Source organism: Salmo salar, chromosome ssa01 (assembly GCF_905237065.1).
Source record: "Salmo salar chromosome ssa01, Ssal_v3.1, whole genome shotgun sequence".
Lineage (NCBI taxonomy): Eukaryota > Metazoa > Chordata > Actinopteri > Salmoniformes > Salmonidae > Salmo > Salmo salar.
In genome coordinates, this window is record NC_059442.1 from 51,651,932 (window position 1) to 51,670,950 (window position 19,019).

Sequence of the window (19,019 nt, forward strand, 5' to 3'; positions counted from 1 at the left end):
CCTTTTTGTCCTAGACTTGGCACTCCGGTACCACTTGCCATGTGCTAGTAGAGAGAACAGTCTATGACTGGGGTGGCTGGGGTCTTTGACAATTTTTAGGGCCTTCCTCTGACACCGCCTGGTGTAGAGGTCCTGGATGGCAGGCAGCTTAGCCCCAGTGATATACTGGGCCGTACGCACTACCCTCTGTAGTGCCTTGCGGTCAGAGGCCGAGCAATTGCCGTACTAGGCAGTGATGCAACCAGTCCAGATGCTCTCGATGTTGCAGCTGTAGAACCTTTTGAGAATCTCAGGACCCATGCCCATCAAGAGACTATGACTCCGATGGCTTAGCCACAATGTCACACAGAAGGCCCAGATATAGACTCATTATGGACTTATGTCCCAATGTGGATGAAGTCGATCTTTGCCGGCATATGTGGACTCTCTGGCTAGAGGGTCTTGTACACTCTGATCTACTATGACCTTGTTGGTCATCCATGCCTTGAATCTTGGTCACATACTGTATACTAGACCATACTATCTTGCCTAAATTGACAATTTGTCTGGCCTAGATGGTCATATGCACTCCAACTGTCACGGCTGTTTGAAAGAGCGGACCAAGATGCAGCGTTTTCGTAGTTCCACATGTTTTATTTAAATCAGTGAAACCGAATGCAACAATTAACACTTTAGGTAAATACAAAACAACAAACCGTGACGCTGGAGGAACATAAACCTCACAAAGAACAATCACCCACAAACACCTGTGGGACAAACCTAAACTTAAATAGGACCTCCAATTAGAGACGACAACCTGCTGCCTCTAATTGGAGGTCATGCCAAATAACACCAACATAGAAATACAAACCTAGAACCAAAACATAGACATACAAAAACCAGACAATCACGCCCTGACCTAATCTACCATAGAAAATAACACTCACTATGGTCAGGACGTGACACCAACCTTCTACTCTGTACAGCTAAAGGAGGTTCCGTCCATCTTTTCTTTGTTTCTCCTTTGCTGCTGCTGCTGCTGCTGCTTGCTCTTTGGGGGTTTAAGCTGGGTTGTTGTTAAGGACTCCATGACAATCGTTGTGAAAAGGGCTATTTAAATAACATTTGTATTCATTGATTTTGATGTGCTGCACCAATGCATCATTTGTGGAAGGATTTTCTCCTTTTCTGTTCCTTTCTTCATGATCTCAAAATGAGCTTGATTGATGTTATCTATCTAGACTGTTACTACAATCATAAACGAGAATTGTGAATTGCTCCAAAATGGAAATGTTCTCTTCTGAAATATAATTTGAGGATTGGTGAGTGGCATTTGGCACCCACAAGCACTTGAGGTACACTGTACGTGCCCATGAAATCACAAAGGCCCTGGGTCCAGACAATTTCAAAGGCCTTTCTGTGTTCCGTGAATTTAGTGTCATGTCACGCAGTATCTACATTCACAGCTAGGGGAAAGACGGCAGCAGTAGACAACTGTATGGCACAGAAATAATATTCTGTTACGTACGTTTCCCATGGCAGTTCACCATTATATAATAATCTGTTTATGATGTTGTACATGGCACCGTTGTAATCATTGACCATCAAAACGTAGACATTACATTTTCTATGTTATAATGTTTGGTTCAGGAGATATGATGCAAAATACATTATTTGGTTATGGTGGAAAATGTTTTTTTTTTTTTTTGCGATGGCTCCATATTTGAAAATGTTCAGGGCCCCAAACTGTGCAAGTGTAACAAGTTTCATGATTTTATGAAAAAGTTTACATTTTAAGAGTAAGATAGTAGACAAGCAAATTAATGTAGGCCCTACACAGAAACTGTCCTACTAGGCCTACTGTATTGGGGCCTCCCAGTGCATGATCGAGTAGGCCTAACAAAGCAATATAAATCGTTTGAACTGTATTGATCACTTTCAAATCAGAGGTTCAATTGGGATGTTGTTGGTGGTGTCAGCCTCACTGTAGCCAAAATGGTTTACTTTTCCATGATCATTTATGTGAAACATACGGCCCACAGATCGGATCCGGCCCACTAAGGGGTCCAATATAATCAATATACTTTATTAGAATGACAAACTAAACTGTGTAGGAATGATAATGGACCTACATTTAAACAGTTTCTTGACTGTGTCCAGCTCACTAATAATCATCCAAATTAAATAAATATAGACAGTCAGGGAGTATTGAAAATTTAAAAAATGATGGATAGAGCACTACAGTTTGACAGCGAGGAAATATAAAAACATTTCAGTGCAGCCCTTCGGACCTTGTGGAAGACCGAATGCGGCCCCCGTGGCAAAATGAGTTTGCACTGATTATATAATCAGCGTTATCCATGACATCTCAGGTTCTCTGGAGTATACCTGCGTCTGCGAGTCTGTTCTGTGTACAGTATGGGTTTGTGAGAAAATGATCAGACTAAGCTTAGTCCAAAAACATTTTTTTTTAACCCTTCAGTTGTTTCAAAGTTAGACCTATTACATGACATTAGACACATGGTACTTCAGGATGCTTTATATAGTTTATTAAATATTGCATAATACCAAAATCACAGCAGTAAATAGTGTTGTCTTCATTTTAATATTGACACTGAAACAGCACTGCAAAAAAAAAAAGCAAACAAACAAAACCTGTTGCAGGTTGTGCATCTTGGCAAACTAAAGAAAATAATATATCTAGTATTGTCACACACCGGATAGGTGCAGTGAAATGTGTTGTTTTACAGGGTCAACCATAGTAGTACGGCACCGCTGGAGCAAATGAGGGTTAAGTGCCTTGATTATTAATAATTTATTTGAAGCTGTGTTACACTTTAGTCAAGGTACTGGTACAGTAGTGGTACTTAGTACATGTATTCTCCCATCAAGGACTAAATCTAATGGTAAAAACAATAGTAATATCCTTAAATATGACATATGGATACATTTCTGTAATAATCAATAAAAGCAAATGAAAATTAGGCACAATTTGTATCTGAAATAAGGCATTACGATCCTCACAAAATGGCAGCGTAATGTTACTTCATATGCATCAAACTGTCTGTGCTAAATAACTCTTCACTCTGTGCTTTGCCCCCAAAAAAATCATTCAGGTAAATAAGCTGGAACAACTGATAGAGCTATATGTGACTTTTCCCATCACTTGGATTCCATACTTCTTTATTATACATATTTACAATCCTTATTGTGCCAGGCTGTTTAATGGTTTACATGTTCATTCAAGCTGAAAGCACTGATCCTTTTTACATAATGTGTGTATACAGTACTCCACAATCATACATTCATACATCCTGCGATGTTTCACGGAGCACATTATCACATCAACATTCTACACGGACTTGTAAGGCTATCATACGATTCCACAAGAAGAGTGATTGCTTGTTGCCATAGTCTAACAAGCAGCCAGTTTGACATGGAACAGACCTTTCCTTATTAAATTGTCCCTGGATCTTTATAAGCTTTGTTTTGACTTCGGATGTCTGTGTTGGAGAAGGGTAGTATCTATAGTGCAAGTGCTAGCATGGGGGAACCACATCATTAAATAGAACACATTGTGTTATACTGTATCTCTATGTGGTAAACAGCTCACAGCTGAGTCATAATACAGCCACCACTCAGATTATCCTTCAGAAACATAAATTATGGCAGTTATGTACAGCAGACCAAGGGGAAATGTAAATGTAAGAAACACTACTTACAAAAACACATGGATGGCCATACAGTCGAACCACATGAGGCTGCTGAGGGGAGGACGGCTCATAATACTGGTTGGAATGGAGTAAATGGAATGGTATTAAACACATAAGAACCATGTGTTTGATGTGTTCGATACGGGTCCATTGATTCCGTTCCAGCCATTACTAAGAGCCCGTCCTTCCCAATTAAGTTACCACCGGCTGCCTGTGAGTAGAACACCTCATCTATGCTTCACTGTTGCCGCAAAATACCTCTTGATAGTCATATGAATGATTTAGAGACAAACTCAGCACAATGTAACTGGTTTGGTAAAAACAACTGTCACACAAGACTATTCTCATCAATGTTGGCTGTTGGCTATAAAAAAGCTAGGGATAAACGATGTTGAATGTTTGAGTGTTGTATTGTCTCATGTCAATGACAAACATTGTAACAGCTTGACAGAATTAAGCTTTCTATTCCTTTCAAGTACAACAGACAAATGAGTAAACAGGCAGAGCTGTACTTCATTGTAGAATAAATATCTCACAAGGTAACATGATAGGGGGTAGCCACTTAATAACTCCAAACCACGTCCCAATCTGGTCAATGCTAATCATCACTGCACTACTGTAGCTAACTTCATCAAGTGGAAAAATAAAGATATGTAACATATAAATAATCTTAATCAGTATCACTCCAGGAACTAGATAAACAAAAAAGGTAATACTACTAGTTAGATGTTGATAGTCTTACTGATATACTCTAATTTAAGTTATACTGCCTAGTGAACCTAGACTGTCACTCATGACATTTAGGATTTCGCTGAAGAACACATAGCAGTTAGTCATAAAGAGGAAGAAGTTGATATGACCAAGTTAAGAGAGAAGAAAGTAGAGCTGCCACAACACAAGGCATCCTTTTTTCAATCTACCAAGTTTTCAGAATATACAGTATTCTGACATGGTGCATGCCTTTTACCAGTTTACAAATCTGATGAAGCTTTCAAATTGGGGACCTCTGTCCTCACAGGAAGATGCTTTGATATCTCCTCACAGGAGATGCTTCGATGCTTTGATATCCGAATTCAAAGCAACCTTCCTTGAGGGAGTAGTCCAGCTCAAAGATAATTAGTCATGTTTTTCTTGTTGTGCCTAGACCTCAACATAATGATGGCACTAACCTTTTTAAGCGAAGAAAATTACATGTCCGATAAAATAAAAAATAATTTGTCGCTAAACTTTCCAAATGTTTATTTTTTTTGTCAGTCAAATTAATAATGCGAGAAATGCCGGTGGTAACCTTTAATAAGAAAATATTGATATAATATCATATCGAAGTTAACTTGGGAGTCATGTGACATGTTGTGTGGTTGTCCCACTACAACTCTGGAAAGCATGCAGTTTATTAGGCTATAGATTAAATAAGTTATGATGAACTTTACAGGGTGGTGAAAGTGCATGGAGATGAGCTTAATGCTCCATTCCAATAAATATTCTAGTGACATGATAATTGATGCTTGGCTGCTGTTTGACAATTAAAATAATCACATCATGTAGGCTAGCCTACTCGCACTGTATCTGCAAACTGTTGGCTAAAAGCGCACGTGCCAAGACCAGAGTGGGCATATTCTCTATATAACACAACATTCTTGTGACAAAACCATCAGTAGCGTTGAAAATGCGATGGAAACACATTTCACTTTTTGGGGCATGGGAATTTAAGCGCAAAAATTATATTTATGTGCGCTACGTCATCACGCAGAGCCTTTTCTCCACAACAAGTCAATTTGATTCAAACACATCTCTGGTGGGAAAATGTGCATACTGTTTTTATGCGGATTGTCGAATATTCACATTCAAATCTATCGCCAATTGGATGGAAACCTAGCTATTGATACAGTTAAGTGCTTAAAAAAAAGGTGGCATACCACGCCTGTCCTGTGGTTCCACTGGAGCCAGTTTAGTTTAGGCAGCTGTCTGCCACCAGCTACCTCACAGGAATCACAGAAGATCACACTCACTCACTCATTAGCTCATACACACACGAGCTATCTTCATCAGGTACATACATAGCACTGCCAGTCTTCCTGATTGCATTCATTACTTCATCTGACAGAAAGCTTAGCTAATATGTTTGATCATTGGGATTTCTATCATGCAGATGAACGTGCTCGAATTATAGTACAGACCTTGAATAGATACCAGAGGCAATACTAAAATGGCATTGGAAGCTTTTGGACTACATTGAGGTAAGAGTGTTCTGCTATTTGTATAAAGACTACAAGACTACATTGTCACAAACATAGCTTTCTAACTTTTAGTGCATTCTGAGCTAACAAAATCAAGCCATTCCACGATGATACACAATATAGCAGGCCTATAAATTTGTTTCTTTAAGTTCGCTGTCAGGTCAATGTTTTTTTTTAATTTAAACCAAGGAATATGGTCTGTTGGACACTGTCCAAGTATGTCCCATCACATACAGGCTGGTACATTCATGGTATGTCCAACCAAACACTACTGGTTACTGGGTTATACTAGGGGGAAAAAATGTCTTCTAGACGGCTTAGCAAGTCATGTCAACCTTCAAATATATCTGCATTCAAAGTTAAATAAAAATACTTTTCCCAACATAGGTCCTGAAAGGTAGCTGATGAATAACAGCTCCCATCTCTCTTAGTGCATCAACTACACATTTGAGCCCTCCTGATCCATCATGGAGGTTATAAGAACCGCTCTCTTGATCCATAAACTGCTCTGCTACTGCCCCCTCATATAGATAGACATTCATGTGCTTCAAAAATACTTCGTATAGTAGTTAACAAATAACAAGAACACACCGCAAGTACTATACCCACTGTATAAGAATATACACCGAGTGTACAAAACATTAGGAAAACCTGCTCTTTCCATGACAGACTGACCAGGTGAATCCAGGGAAAACCTATGATCCCTTATGTCATTTGTTGAATCCACTTTAAATCAGTGTAGATGAAGGGGATGAGACAGGTTAAAGAAAGATTTTTAAGCCACGAAACAGTTGAGATATGGATTGTGTATGTGTGCTATTCAGAGGGGGAATGGGCAAGACAAAAGATTGAAGTGCCTTTGAACGGGGTATGGTAGTAGGTGACAGTCGCACCGGTGTGTCAAGAACTGCAACAATGGTGGGTTTTTCACGCTCAATACTTTCCCTTGTGTATCAAGAATAGTCCAACACCCAATAGACATCCAGCCAACTTGACACAATTGTGGGAAGCATTGGAGTCAACATGGGCCAGCATTCCTGTGGAACGCTTTTGACACCTTAAGTCCATGCCCCGATGAATTGAGGCTGTTTTGAGGGTAAAAGGGGGTGCAAGTCAATATTAGGAAAGTGTTCCTAATGTTTTGTACACTCAGTGTATACCGCAGTGTGTGACATTGAATTGTTTTACAAAAAATTCCATTGTCAGAATATCATATGATAAATTCAGCCATGTACTGTGCAGGACGTGGTTAGGGTATGTGTACACCACGCTGATGATTGGGCAGAGTGTCAACAGCTAGCTTTCTCCTATCGTCAACTCATGCACACTAACATACCTCAGACCAAACTGATCACTTACATTAGACAAACGTATTCACTTGACTAAATGACTGTCCTAATTTAAACAGTCAATAGTAATAGTAATTATTTCCCAACACTCAACAGGCAACCAAGGGTTAGAGCTAGGTTCTCCTCACACTATAAATGTTTGTTGACAGGTTATAAGTTGACCTCTTTTACGTAATTTCCTGGAAACGTGCCAAACTGTTTTGTCCTCTTCGAGGTACCTGAGAACGAAACAACAACAACATTTGTTAGTCTTTGCAATCAAATGTGCCTACTTATGTGATATAATAGCAACCACTACCATTGAGTATATAAACATAAACGCATACGTTTTGAACTCTACGGGCTCTATTTTTGGGCCAAACGAACGCTCTTTGGCAATTTCGAGTTGTTAAAAACCAGAGCTTTGCTATGGCGCCAGGGTTCGTAATTGACCTGTCTTATATCAGCTCGCTTGCGCTGTGGTGGAAGGGGTGGAAATATTTGATGTGTGTCATTAAAAACATATGCCAATTTCAAGTAGCGCTACTGGTGATATTTAAGATACTAAAAGCTGGTTTTAGCAGTAATCCAATTGGTTATGGCATCGTTTTTGTCAGCGGAGGCGCATAGTAGCCTGATCAGTAGCCTATAACCAATGTTTTATTCAAATATATTCCAGCAGCAAAAGAGTCAACTGCCATTACCGTATTTCTTCATATTGGACATTATTTTTGTCCATGCAGCTTCTGTGAAAGGTTAGGACACATTAGGCCTATGTGAGATTCCCATCGAATGAAAGGTGTCAGTGACTGTAGGAAGTCTGTTTAGAAACATCAAGTTATTACAATAGACTGCTTATTGTTTTTCCTTGATCATTTTGTTAAAAAAAAAATAGTGTCTTACACTTTCATCTGTTGGACCTAACTGTCCAATCGCAGGAATTCCAATCGCGGTGCTTAGTGCAGAATATGCTTGTAGCCTAGGCTATTTGCCTGTTAATTTGTTTACCTTCCACGTGGCAAAGCCACTAACAGGCTATATCAATGGCAATGGTAGGCTAATCTTATTATAATGTCCGGGCAATATCCATTTGTCCATGGCTCGAACATACAGTGCATTTTTGAAATGCAAATGCAATGTGTGTAGATAAATATTTGAAGCCCCCCCCCAAAAATACTAGATTGGCTAAATGTTTGTTATAACTAGGCCTATTGTAGGGTTACTGTATACTATTTAATAAACAATACTCAATGTATAGGACAAACATCCATGCCTCCTGCCGAAGTGCCCTTATGCCTAGGTGTGCACCAGTGGAGGCTGCTCAGGGGAGGATGGCTCATAATAATGGCTGGAACTGAGCGAATTTAATGGCATCAAACACGTGGAAACATGTAATTGATTGATTTGATACCGTTCCACCTTTTCCACGAGCCCGTCCTCCCCAATTAAGGTGCCACCAACCAACCTCCTGTGTATAAACAGTGAGAGTGGACATTCCCCCTTTCTCTTTATATTCAATCTTTATCCAGCTCCTGTGAAAAGTTTGGATGTGCGTAAAACCCTCCATTGTCTAAGTTGCCTTGTCTGTATTATAAGCCCACGGGGAGTAATTATGGTGCCTGTAACTATTTAGACATAGCCCCATTTTTATTAGAATTATGCACTGTCTTTTTAGTCCTCATCAATAACCTAGTGAATTTAATCTTGCTTATTGACTACTTTTGGCATGTCCATGTCCAATTTACAGTAGGCCTAGCCCCTACAGCCCCTACAAAACAATGTATTTCCATATTGAAGCAATGCAATTTGAACAATGTGGACTGCAAACATATTCAACATATTTAGCAAATATGGGGGAGGCTATTTAACAAACTAGGAGTTGATGACAACGCAATACATAAAAGACCGTAAATACACAACTTAAAGTGACCACATATTTAGCCATTGAGCACGTTCTGATTGGCCAGTGAGGTGTCAAGCCGCGACGCACCCACACCTTGTTTATTCATCAAGACTCAGCTACCGCCTGCTACTGCGCCAATAATTCCGGTTGTGAAAATAGCTCAAATATTTTAGACACACCCCAAAACCTATAGCGCTACTGCCAGCGCTAAGATTGACCATTGTGTTAGGTTTGCGAAAATAGAGCCTGATGTGTTTGAACCTCCTCTATATGCACATTTCTGAGAAACTACCCACATGGCAGTTTTACCCTCTGCTGTCACTCTGCTGTCACTCTGCTGTAACCCTATATGGATGAATGTGACTATGACCATATCTTTGGGGAATCCATCCTGAGCCCCCAGGCACATACCAACAAACCAGCCATCATCGCACTTCTCCATGACACTGACAAGATCTCCCTCCTGCAGCTCCAGCTCATCTTCATTCTGTGGCACGTAACTGTACAAAGCCTGGAAACTGTAGGATAACATTACATGAAGTCAGAACTACAACCACAAAAGGACTTGAGAGACATAGTATCAAAAAAGAAATATGAGATGCATTTACAAGACCAGGGTAGTGTTCAATAGACACCAAATGGATTAAAACCAACTGAAACAGGGAGCGACTACTGGGACTCATTTTAGCTTTCTATTGCAAAGCATTTTAAACTCTTTTCCGTGGCATGCCCTAATGAACATGACTCGGTTGAACTGGGGCCTTAAGTCAGAGTACAACAGTAAAACAGAAACCAGAGTATCCAGAGCTCAGACTAGACGTAGGGACAGACGTCAGACGGCCATACTCACATTCCACAGCTGAGACGGCTTGGCTCCGGGCTGCTACTGTGGGACTGGGGTTGCTGGGAAATGATGAGAGATTGTTTACTGGGGTGGAGTCTGTGGAGGACAGAGTCATTGGGGTGGGGGGAGAGGGTGCTGCAGTACCTCACCGAGGTCTCGGCTATATTCATGATCTCATTACACACCGCCTCCTAGTGACAGTGGTCAGGTCAGAGGTCAGAGAGAGAATTCCCAGTCAGCCCAGAAGGAGAGATGAAGGAGTTGGGTAGAGGGGCAGGGCAGGGAGTTAGAGGGAGGTAGGAGGTCCAGTGAGTAGCAAGGCAGAAAGGGAGGGATCCGTTAGAAACCAGGAAAAACCAGGAAAGTCGTGAAACACCAGAAGAGATGGTGGTGGAGTCCGGCCGAGGGGTAAGCATGGAAGAGCAAGACACTAGAGTGAGTGGCATATAGAATGAACACAGTCACAATGAACTATTAGTTCATGTCTGATACTATTCAAAAGATGATATGCACAATTAGTGGGGAGGAAAAGATGACAGCAAGGTCATGCAAAAATGCTGTCATATTAATCTTATTGACTTGTTCTTCACAGAAACTCAAAGTAACAGCCTGTAGCTGAGTTGGGGTTTAGGATAAACGATTAGTTAAGTGATGAAGTTCAGTTAAATTAACAGTGATGAGTTAAAGCAAGCGATCATCATAGATCATGATAAATAAATCCCCACCACATATTTCTTATCCAGAAATACCAGACATATCACTTTTCAAACATTATCGTCGCCCACAAAAGGCAAATCAGCACCTTACCGTGAATGAGTTAGCATTCATGTTGTTGGCCTGGATGTCAAACAACATGACAGGGCTTCTGGAGGTTCTTCCATGGTAGTCGCTATCATTCTTCACCAGCTGTTAAGAGGAACACACACATTAGACTCTATGGTTCACAAATAGGAGTTCCCCACTGGGTACAGATGTCAATTCAACGTCTATTCCACGTTGGTTCAAATTACATGGAAACAACGTTGATTCAACCAGTGTGTACCCACTGGGTGATGTCTGGAAGATGTAATTCATTTCCAACAGCGTGCTGTAAATACAATCGTAGTGGAAGTCAATTTACACTGTTTGTTAGAAAAATCCATAGACATATCTCTCAAACAAAAGTTATTTTCTATAAAAACATTCATACATTTGTTTCAGATTGTTCACAAACCAGTCTTAATCCTCAAATAGTAATCAAATTGGCTTCTCTATGACAATATTTTCCAATATGATGGTATAATTGTGGGGGTCAAGAATCTGCAACCCCTCTGAATCATTCAACACATTACAAACATGGTTTCCGTTCCAAACACCTGAGATAAATCTTCATATGAAAACCCAATTTAACACTCAAACATGTGCATGTTAGTAGCGCACACACACACAAAAAAAAACATGCAGACCAAAATATGACACAGGAGTCGTTAAGCTCTGCTTGACTGCATTGGAGGAAGGTCAACTTTAGGTCAACATTACAGTTAGTCGTCATTCACTATCTATTGCACAATTATCTATCTAGAGGCAGCGACAACAGAAACATCCTATTATTGTGGCTCATGGAGGGAAGAACTCCAGTTCTAACCACAGTGAGCCCGAGATGCAACACTGCACACCATGCAGTTGATCAGATACCTCTGCAGGGCTATTTCGCCAGCTGCCCAGGGCTTCGCGGCCAGTGCCCCTGTCTCCCTCTGTCCCCTCCCCCTCCATCAACTCCCTCTCCAGGATGCTCAAGGGGCTGGCCCCTGTCAACCAGCTCTCCAGGCCCGCCCCTCCACAGGGGCTCAGGCTGCGGGACAGACGAGGAGAGGGAGGGGAGAGCAGGAAGTCCTCCCCCTGGGGCGGGGTGAAGGTGAGGTAAGGGGTGGCCGAGCCAGGGCGGGGCGGGTAGGGCGGGGGCAGGGGGGAGGCGGAGGGGGAGGCCATGGGAGAGATGCAATAGGGGCTGCCGTAGATGGGGGGCACGGGGCTGGCAGACTTGGAGGGGGGCAGGTACTCGCCCCAGCGGTAAGACACGGAGGGGAGCGGGGGTAGAGGAGGGGTGGGGGCAGTGGGGGGGCTGGCACCCCCTATGGTCAGGGAGATCCACTCAGAGGAGATGGCATGGACCTCGGGGGACACAGAGCGGCGGGGGAGGGGCAGGGGGGATGTGGTGAGCCGGTTGTTACGGACACGGTTCAGCTTATAGACCAAAATGACCATCCAGAGAGAGGAGGACGAGGGACAGAAACGGAAAGATTAAACATTAGACATGAGTATGAATAAACAAAACACAAATAATAAAGTTAAAATAAATACAATACTAGTCCACAAAAGTAAACAAAAAAAACTGAGACAAACTTGGAGTGTATAGGATTGTTGTATTCCTGGACATACAGCTATACAAGAGAGTGTGTGTGTGTGGAGCGTGTCATTACCTGAGGGGAAGCATTGAGGCTGCGGTGAGGTGATTGGCCAATGGGGGGGTCTGGGTAATCCAATCCATTCTTTACTCTGGGTCGTTTGTGCACCTCTATGTAGGTGACTGGGAATATACCCTGACGATTGGTGCCAGAGACTTTGCCCTCGTACCAGTTCTCATCGACCCTGCGAATCAGGATGATCCTCTCTCCCTGTAGACACACATTGGCATCCCGTTAGCTCATTTAGATGCATGATATAACAAACCATTATACTGTATAAGATAACATAATATAACATTAAAGCAAGCACAAACTAAACACCATCAGCACACACAAGATTTCTGATAAGCATACTGTATTTCCTGTATCCTGAAACTATGACGGTACTATGTTGCAATACTTTGTGATTTCCGTCTGTATTACGTAAAAAAAGGAACAAAAATGTTACAACTGCTCCGAACCTCAATACCCTTAAAACCTAGTTCTTTTTACCTTTCTGAAAGACATCTCCACCACCGTGTCCCCTGTAAAGTTGAAGCGTGCAATGGCCTCTCCATACTCCAGCACCTGCACGGGGGCACTCTTCTTTGGCTGGGCCTTCTCCGTGGGGGGAAGGAGCTGGAGAAAACATACACACAAAGCCCAAAATACACATCGGTCAATGTCAATGTTAGGATCTAGTGTCAAGTTCAGGAGGCAATCAGTCAAAGTCAATGATAGGTACTGTAACAGTGTCACACTCAAGAGGGAACACTGTAGTAGAACATTTTGCAACAGGAAACAAATATCTGCGTTTTTCCATGGACAAGGTGGCACCTCCCTGTTTCAAAACAGTTTCTTCTTATTGAACACGACTCCAGTGAATATCAATCATGGGCCTCTTCCACGGTTGAACTTTTCAACTGACTGGTGTCATAACCTTGAAGAATTGACTTGTGTCATAATAACACTGCAATGACTGGTCAATTTGGCACATCAGTCTGTACCGTACTGTAGTGAGTTCCATTTAGTAACAAAAAGGTCAGAGTTCATTTTCAGTTACAATATTGGAAGTGTTTGCACCTCAACATAACTCCGTGGGAAGATGCCGACTCTGCCGTGATGCTCCCCTTCAAACCAATTATTATCCACCTGTCGAATGATGTACACAATGTCTCCCTTTTGAAATGGTAACTCCCTGAAAAAGAGATTAAAAATATGAGCAATATGACAAAAGCAGAAATATGACCACATATCAACCACATGAAACATTTCACTATAAGACTTTGAGGTCTACCCACGTGTAAATTGCTATGTGAGAGTGGAGATGAATATAAACCACCAGTCAGTCACACTAATGCCTATATTGTACAGTCACACACCAAGGCTTATATTTCGCTGCAGCTTAACGTATTTTGTGCATGTTCTTGAAATCACTCATGATATGTGCGTCAATGAGTTTTACCCACTTTAGAGTCTCCGCTCTGAAGTCAAACCGAGCCAGGGCTGGAGTTCTCTGGAAAACAAACAAAGCAGGGACTGTTAGAAAATAAGGATGGATAAAGGAGCCTGGACTCCCATGCCCTGTGGCATGTACTGAACATTGGTTATTCAGTTCAGGCTGGCCTTGCATGCCAGGTTGCGAGGTTCACACAAATCTTCCAATTTATGTTCACGTGAATTACTGCTGGTGCTTACAGTATATCTTTATATCCTGTAGTAAGACATTATTTATTCATAAAAGTTGAGGCACATGAAAAAAATCTCTTGTTCATGTCAAGCTGCAATAAACATTTGTTTTCTTCTCCAAAGCATATAAAGCACTGCAAATTAACAATAATATAATAACATAATATGATTCCCGAATGTATAAAAACAAACATATAATCCAGAGTAACAATTTGTACTGGTCACATACAACGGTAATTAGTTAAAATGCTTAAATGTTTTTGGGTGCTAAATTTAACTTCTGAGCTCATCTGGTTTTTAGTTGTGCCCTTTCAGTGTCCCTGATCCACTGAGAATATTCTAGCAATGACAGGAATGAAACGACTCATGTGACTGTTTCTGTACGGTGGTGGTAAATACTGAGCTACTGTGTCAAACAGATGCCAAAAGAGCAGGCAGGCTGATTAAAATGTAGTAAATGTGTGTGTCAGGGAAAACAGAATGAAAGGCAGATTTATCATGATGACATACAGTACTTTTGGCAGATTTATTTAGCTGGTCCCTGAAAATAGAGTAGAGAGCATACTCTTTGTCGTCCGGGTTTGGCCGGAGTAGGCCGTCATTGTAAATAAGAATTTGTTCTCAACTGACGTGCCTAGTTAAATAAAGGTTAAATAAAACATTTTTTTAAAAACTTTTTGGAAGTGTATGGTATTGTAAAAAGGTATGTTGAGACGGTAAATCACAAACATAGTGGGTGAATAAAACTGTAGAACCTATATTGTGCTAACCTGTACAAAGTGTTATGTTGAACCTTGGAATGTGTTTATAGCTACAACTACTATCACAATAGCTTGATTCATCCATATTCAGGCAAGCAAGGTCAAATCATGATGTAAATATATTTAAATCGTTGTAGTTAGAGGAGTCATGCCCACAGGGTCACATGCCCCTCAGATCTGTACTGTTTAAAAAATGTAAACTACCCAGAAATATTTTGGGTTGTTGTTATTTCTCTGTAATACTACTAGCCACCTGGCAATTTGATGAAGTTGGCTTTAGCTAGCCCAGATAGGTTCCCAATCTCCCAACCTCATAACGACAGTGCCTTCATAAAGTATTCACACCCCTTGACTTTTTCCACATTTTGTAGTTACAGTGGGATTAAAATGGATTTGTCATTTTTTTTGTCAACAATCTACACAAAATACTCTGTAATGTTAAAGTTGAAGACAAATTCTAACATAAGAAATGAAAAACCTGAGTCAATACATGTTAGAATCACCTTTGGCAGTGATAACAGCTGTGAGTCTTTCTGGGTAAGTATCCAATAGCTTTCCACACCTGGATTGTGCAACATTTACCATTATTATTTTCAAAGTTCTTCAAGCTCGGTCCAATTGGTTGTTAATCATTGATAAAAAAAACATTTTCAGGTCTTGCCATAGATTTAATTGTTTTGCCACATTTTTTTGCAGTATAACTTTAGTGCCTTGTTGCAAACAGGATACATGTTTTGGAATACTTTTATTCTGTACCTGCTTCCTTCTTTTCACTCTGTCAATTAGGTTAGTATTGTGGGGTAACTACCATGTTGATCCATCCTCAGTTCTCTCCTATCACAGCCATTATACTCTCTTAAAGTCACCCATTGGCCTCATGGTGAAATCCCAGCGATTTCCGATTTCCCTGAGCGATTTCCTTTCCAGCAACTGAGTTAGTTTGGAAGGACGCCTATATCTTTGTAGTGACTGGGTGTATTGATACACCATCCAAAGTGCTCAAATGGATATTCCAATGTCTGCTCTTTCTATTTTTACCCATCTACCTATAGGTGCCCTTCTTAGCGAAGCATTAGAAAACCTCCCTGGTCTTTGTGGTTGAATCTGTGTTTGCAATTCACTGCTCGACTGAGGGACCTTACAGATAATTGTGTGTGTGGAGTACAGAGATTGAGGTAGTCATTCAAAAATCTTGTTAAATACTATTATTGCACAGAGTGAGTCCATGCAACTTATTATGCGACTTGTTAAGCAAATTTTAACTCCTGAACTTATTTAGGCTTGCCATTACAAAGGGGTTGAATACTTATTGACTCAAGACATTTCAGTTTTTCATTTTTTATGAATTAGTAAACATTTCAAAAAACATAATTACATGTTGACATTAAGGGGTATTGTTCAATTTAATCAACTTTAAATTCAGGCAGTAACACAACAAGATGTGGAAAAAGTAAAGGGTTGTGATACTTTCTGAAGGCACTGTAGCTACCTACCAAGAAGCCATTTCAGGCTATCAATCAAGTTAAAGAAGCTATACTGAACAAAAATATAAATGTAATGTAAAGTTTTGGTCCCATAGTTCATGAGCTGAAATAAAAGTTCCCAGAGATCTTCCATACGCACAAAAAGCTTATTTCTCTCAAATGTTGTGCAGAAATAAGTTTACATCCCTGTTCGAGAGCCTTTCTCCTTTGCCAAGATAATCCAGCCACCTGACAGGTGTGGCATATGAATAAACTGATTAAACAGCATGACACAGGTGCACCTTGTGCTGGGGACAATAGAAGGCCACTCTAAAATGTGCAATTTTGTCACACAACACAATGCTACAGATGTCTCAAGTTGAGGGAGGGAGCGTGCAATTTCGGTCTTTAATAAAGCCCTTTTGTGGGGAAAAACTTATTCTTATTGGCTGGGCCTGGCTCCCCAGTGGGTGGGCTTGGGCCCATGCCCTCCCAGGCCCACCTATGGCTGGCACCTGCCTAGTCATGTGAAATCCATAGATTAGGGTCTAATTAATTTATTTCAAATGACTGATTTCCTTATATGAACTGTAACTCAGTAAAATCGTTGAAATTGTTGTATGTTGCGTTTATATTTTTTGTTCAGTATAGCTTGTCTAATTATCTTAGCTGGCATGCCTGCTAGCAAGGCTGGTAGACTTCAAAAATGACTACCAGTCAGGAGGATACAGACAGCTCATGATGTATGCTTAGATATGCAGAAAAATATACTTCTTTTTTTACATAGAATTAAGCATAACGATTATGGTTCTAGATTGCAGGAAAAAGCTGTTTCAGGTGTTTGAAAAATACTTTTGGGGTGCATGACGCCCCTGGTTATAGTCATCAGTGGGTGTTGACCCATGTTGAACGTAATAAGCAGTAAAAAGGCAGAACAATGATTCAAGCCAGAGTTACTAATGCCCTAATCACCGTAACATCTGACTCAAATGTACAGCGTTTGCTTCAACCCTTTGAAGTCTGGTCAGCTGACAAAACCATCTGTGAAAGCAGGAACCCGACTGTCTCTCCTCCCCTCACACACACAGTACAGTACAGCATACTCACACACAGTACAGTACAGCATACTCACACACAGTACAGTACAGTACACACACACATCATGTCAATGATATCATGTCACCATGTGGGACTGTGGGTGAATTAACCTTGTCGGAGTGGGCGCCCTGATTCTAGTTTGTGAGCTAGGCAGGCTACTGCCTGGGAAGGTCTCCCACTCAGAAGTACAAGATGGGATGGGGGCGGGGGTATGTTGACCTCAAGTATCCTCACTGGAAGCCCGAGGTAGGGGGGGCGTGGGGGAATCTATCAAATAGCGCACCTCTAACTTGGATTTTACGAATTGCATTAGTACTGTAATACTGTGAATATATAGTTTCACAGACATATTGTTGCATTTCTTTCTGGTTTGTATGAAATACTTAAGAATAATATAAACCCAGTCTGCACACCACCAAGGTGAAATGGTTTAGTCTTGAGTCTTGGTTGACAGTGTTGGGGGATGGGTAATGTATTGATGCTCGAGTGCCAAATCGACACAAATTTGTTTCTATTTGTCTTTGTTAATTCTTCTTGATATCTGAGTCTTATTTTTTGTAAATATTTTTAAATGTTATGATTACTTATTTTAGTTGTTCCAAATGTCTGAATAAAAATGACAGTTGATGCAGGATGGTGCTTTTTTTGGGGGGGGGGATGAAGGTGGGGTTCCCCAGGGAGCCATACAAGCTAGATCCGCCACTGCACACACACACCAAAACAGCTGTCATCTTTCACAATGAGAGGGATGGTACTGTACTGTACCTCTGATCCGGATTTCCTCTTGTCTGCGTCGTTGATGTTGATGTTGAGCAGGTCTCCGAAACGTTCGTTAGTGATGAACTGATGGTGGGTGGGAACAATTCCCGTGTGTCGCCTCGATGCTGTGTCAGCCTCCTCCTGCTCCCTCTTCAGCCGCCGTTGCTCTTCCAAGATTTTCTGTCAGGGAAACATACCATTATCTGTCATTTATTTAGCATTTTACTCGTTTTTGCATGCCACATTAATAGTTTTAAGGACCACAGACACTCCAAGATGGAGGATGGAAATGATCAGTAAAGCAATTTGAATATTGTGGAAATATTTCACAGTTTTAGTTTATGCTGGACAGTTTTTAGTAATATTTATTGTTCAAAAGGAGAGTGAAGCCCTATCAGATTTTGTTGAGAGAGGACTACAAAATAAATGTTGCAGAAACAAACAAACGATAAACAAGCAATAAACAAACATTACCTCTTTATCTCCATGGCGTCTCCTGACCACCTCATCTAGGCCGTCACCAAGGTCTCCTTGGGTCAAGGAGTCTGAATCTAATACAAAAAAAATAAAAAATTATGTCCTGAAATTCTCCAAACGGGATTCAACATTTTCCCATAACAGAGTTCATCAATAGTGCTGCTTTCAATATCTATAATATTTCAATAAAAAAAGAAATAGCTCTAACCCTATTGCAATATCACTATTCCAATAGATCTATAAAACTTATTTTGACAATGCAAGGGAACACTGTAAAATATCGAACTAGACATGCTCCGAAGAAAAGGTGTCCGTTGCAGTATGATAAAGGAAAGATACACACAC

The 19,019-nt window shown here is 40.9% G+C and overlaps 1 protein-coding gene across 14 annotated transcripts in view; it reads right to left on the bottom strand.

The window, feature by feature from the left end:
- Positions 1-2,511: 2,511 nt before the first annotated feature.
- Positions 2,512-19,019, bottom strand: part of sorbs1 (sorbin and SH3 domain containing 1) — a 79,503-nt gene continuing 62,995 nt past the window's right edge. For 10 of the 14 annotated variants that reach the window (XM_045719243.1, XM_045719288.1, XM_045719249.1 and 7 more), the window contains 11 exons: positions 18,672-18,748; positions 18,204-18,377; positions 13,897-13,943; positions 13,511-13,625; positions 12,941-13,066; positions 12,464-12,658; positions 11,679-12,227; positions 10,812-10,910; positions 10,011-10,195; positions 9,572-9,678; positions 2,512-7,496 (listed from right to left, as the gene is read on the bottom strand). In XM_045719243.1, the coding sequence (XP_045575199.1) occupies positions 7,429-7,496; positions 9,572-9,678; positions 10,011-10,195; positions 10,812-10,910; positions 11,679-12,227; positions 12,464-12,658; positions 12,941-13,066; positions 13,511-13,625; positions 13,897-13,943; positions 18,204-18,377; positions 18,672-18,748 (1,742 nt within the window). In that variant the 3' untranslated portion in view covers positions 2,512-7,428. The remainder of the gene's footprint in view (positions 7,497-9,571; positions 9,679-10,010; positions 10,196-10,811; positions 10,911-11,678; positions 12,228-12,463; positions 12,659-12,940; positions 13,067-13,510; positions 13,626-13,896; positions 13,944-18,203; positions 18,378-18,671; positions 18,749-19,019) is intronic. The other 4 variants (XM_045719267.1, XM_045719282.1, XM_014199432.2 and 1 more) reach the window with 4 other exon arrangements.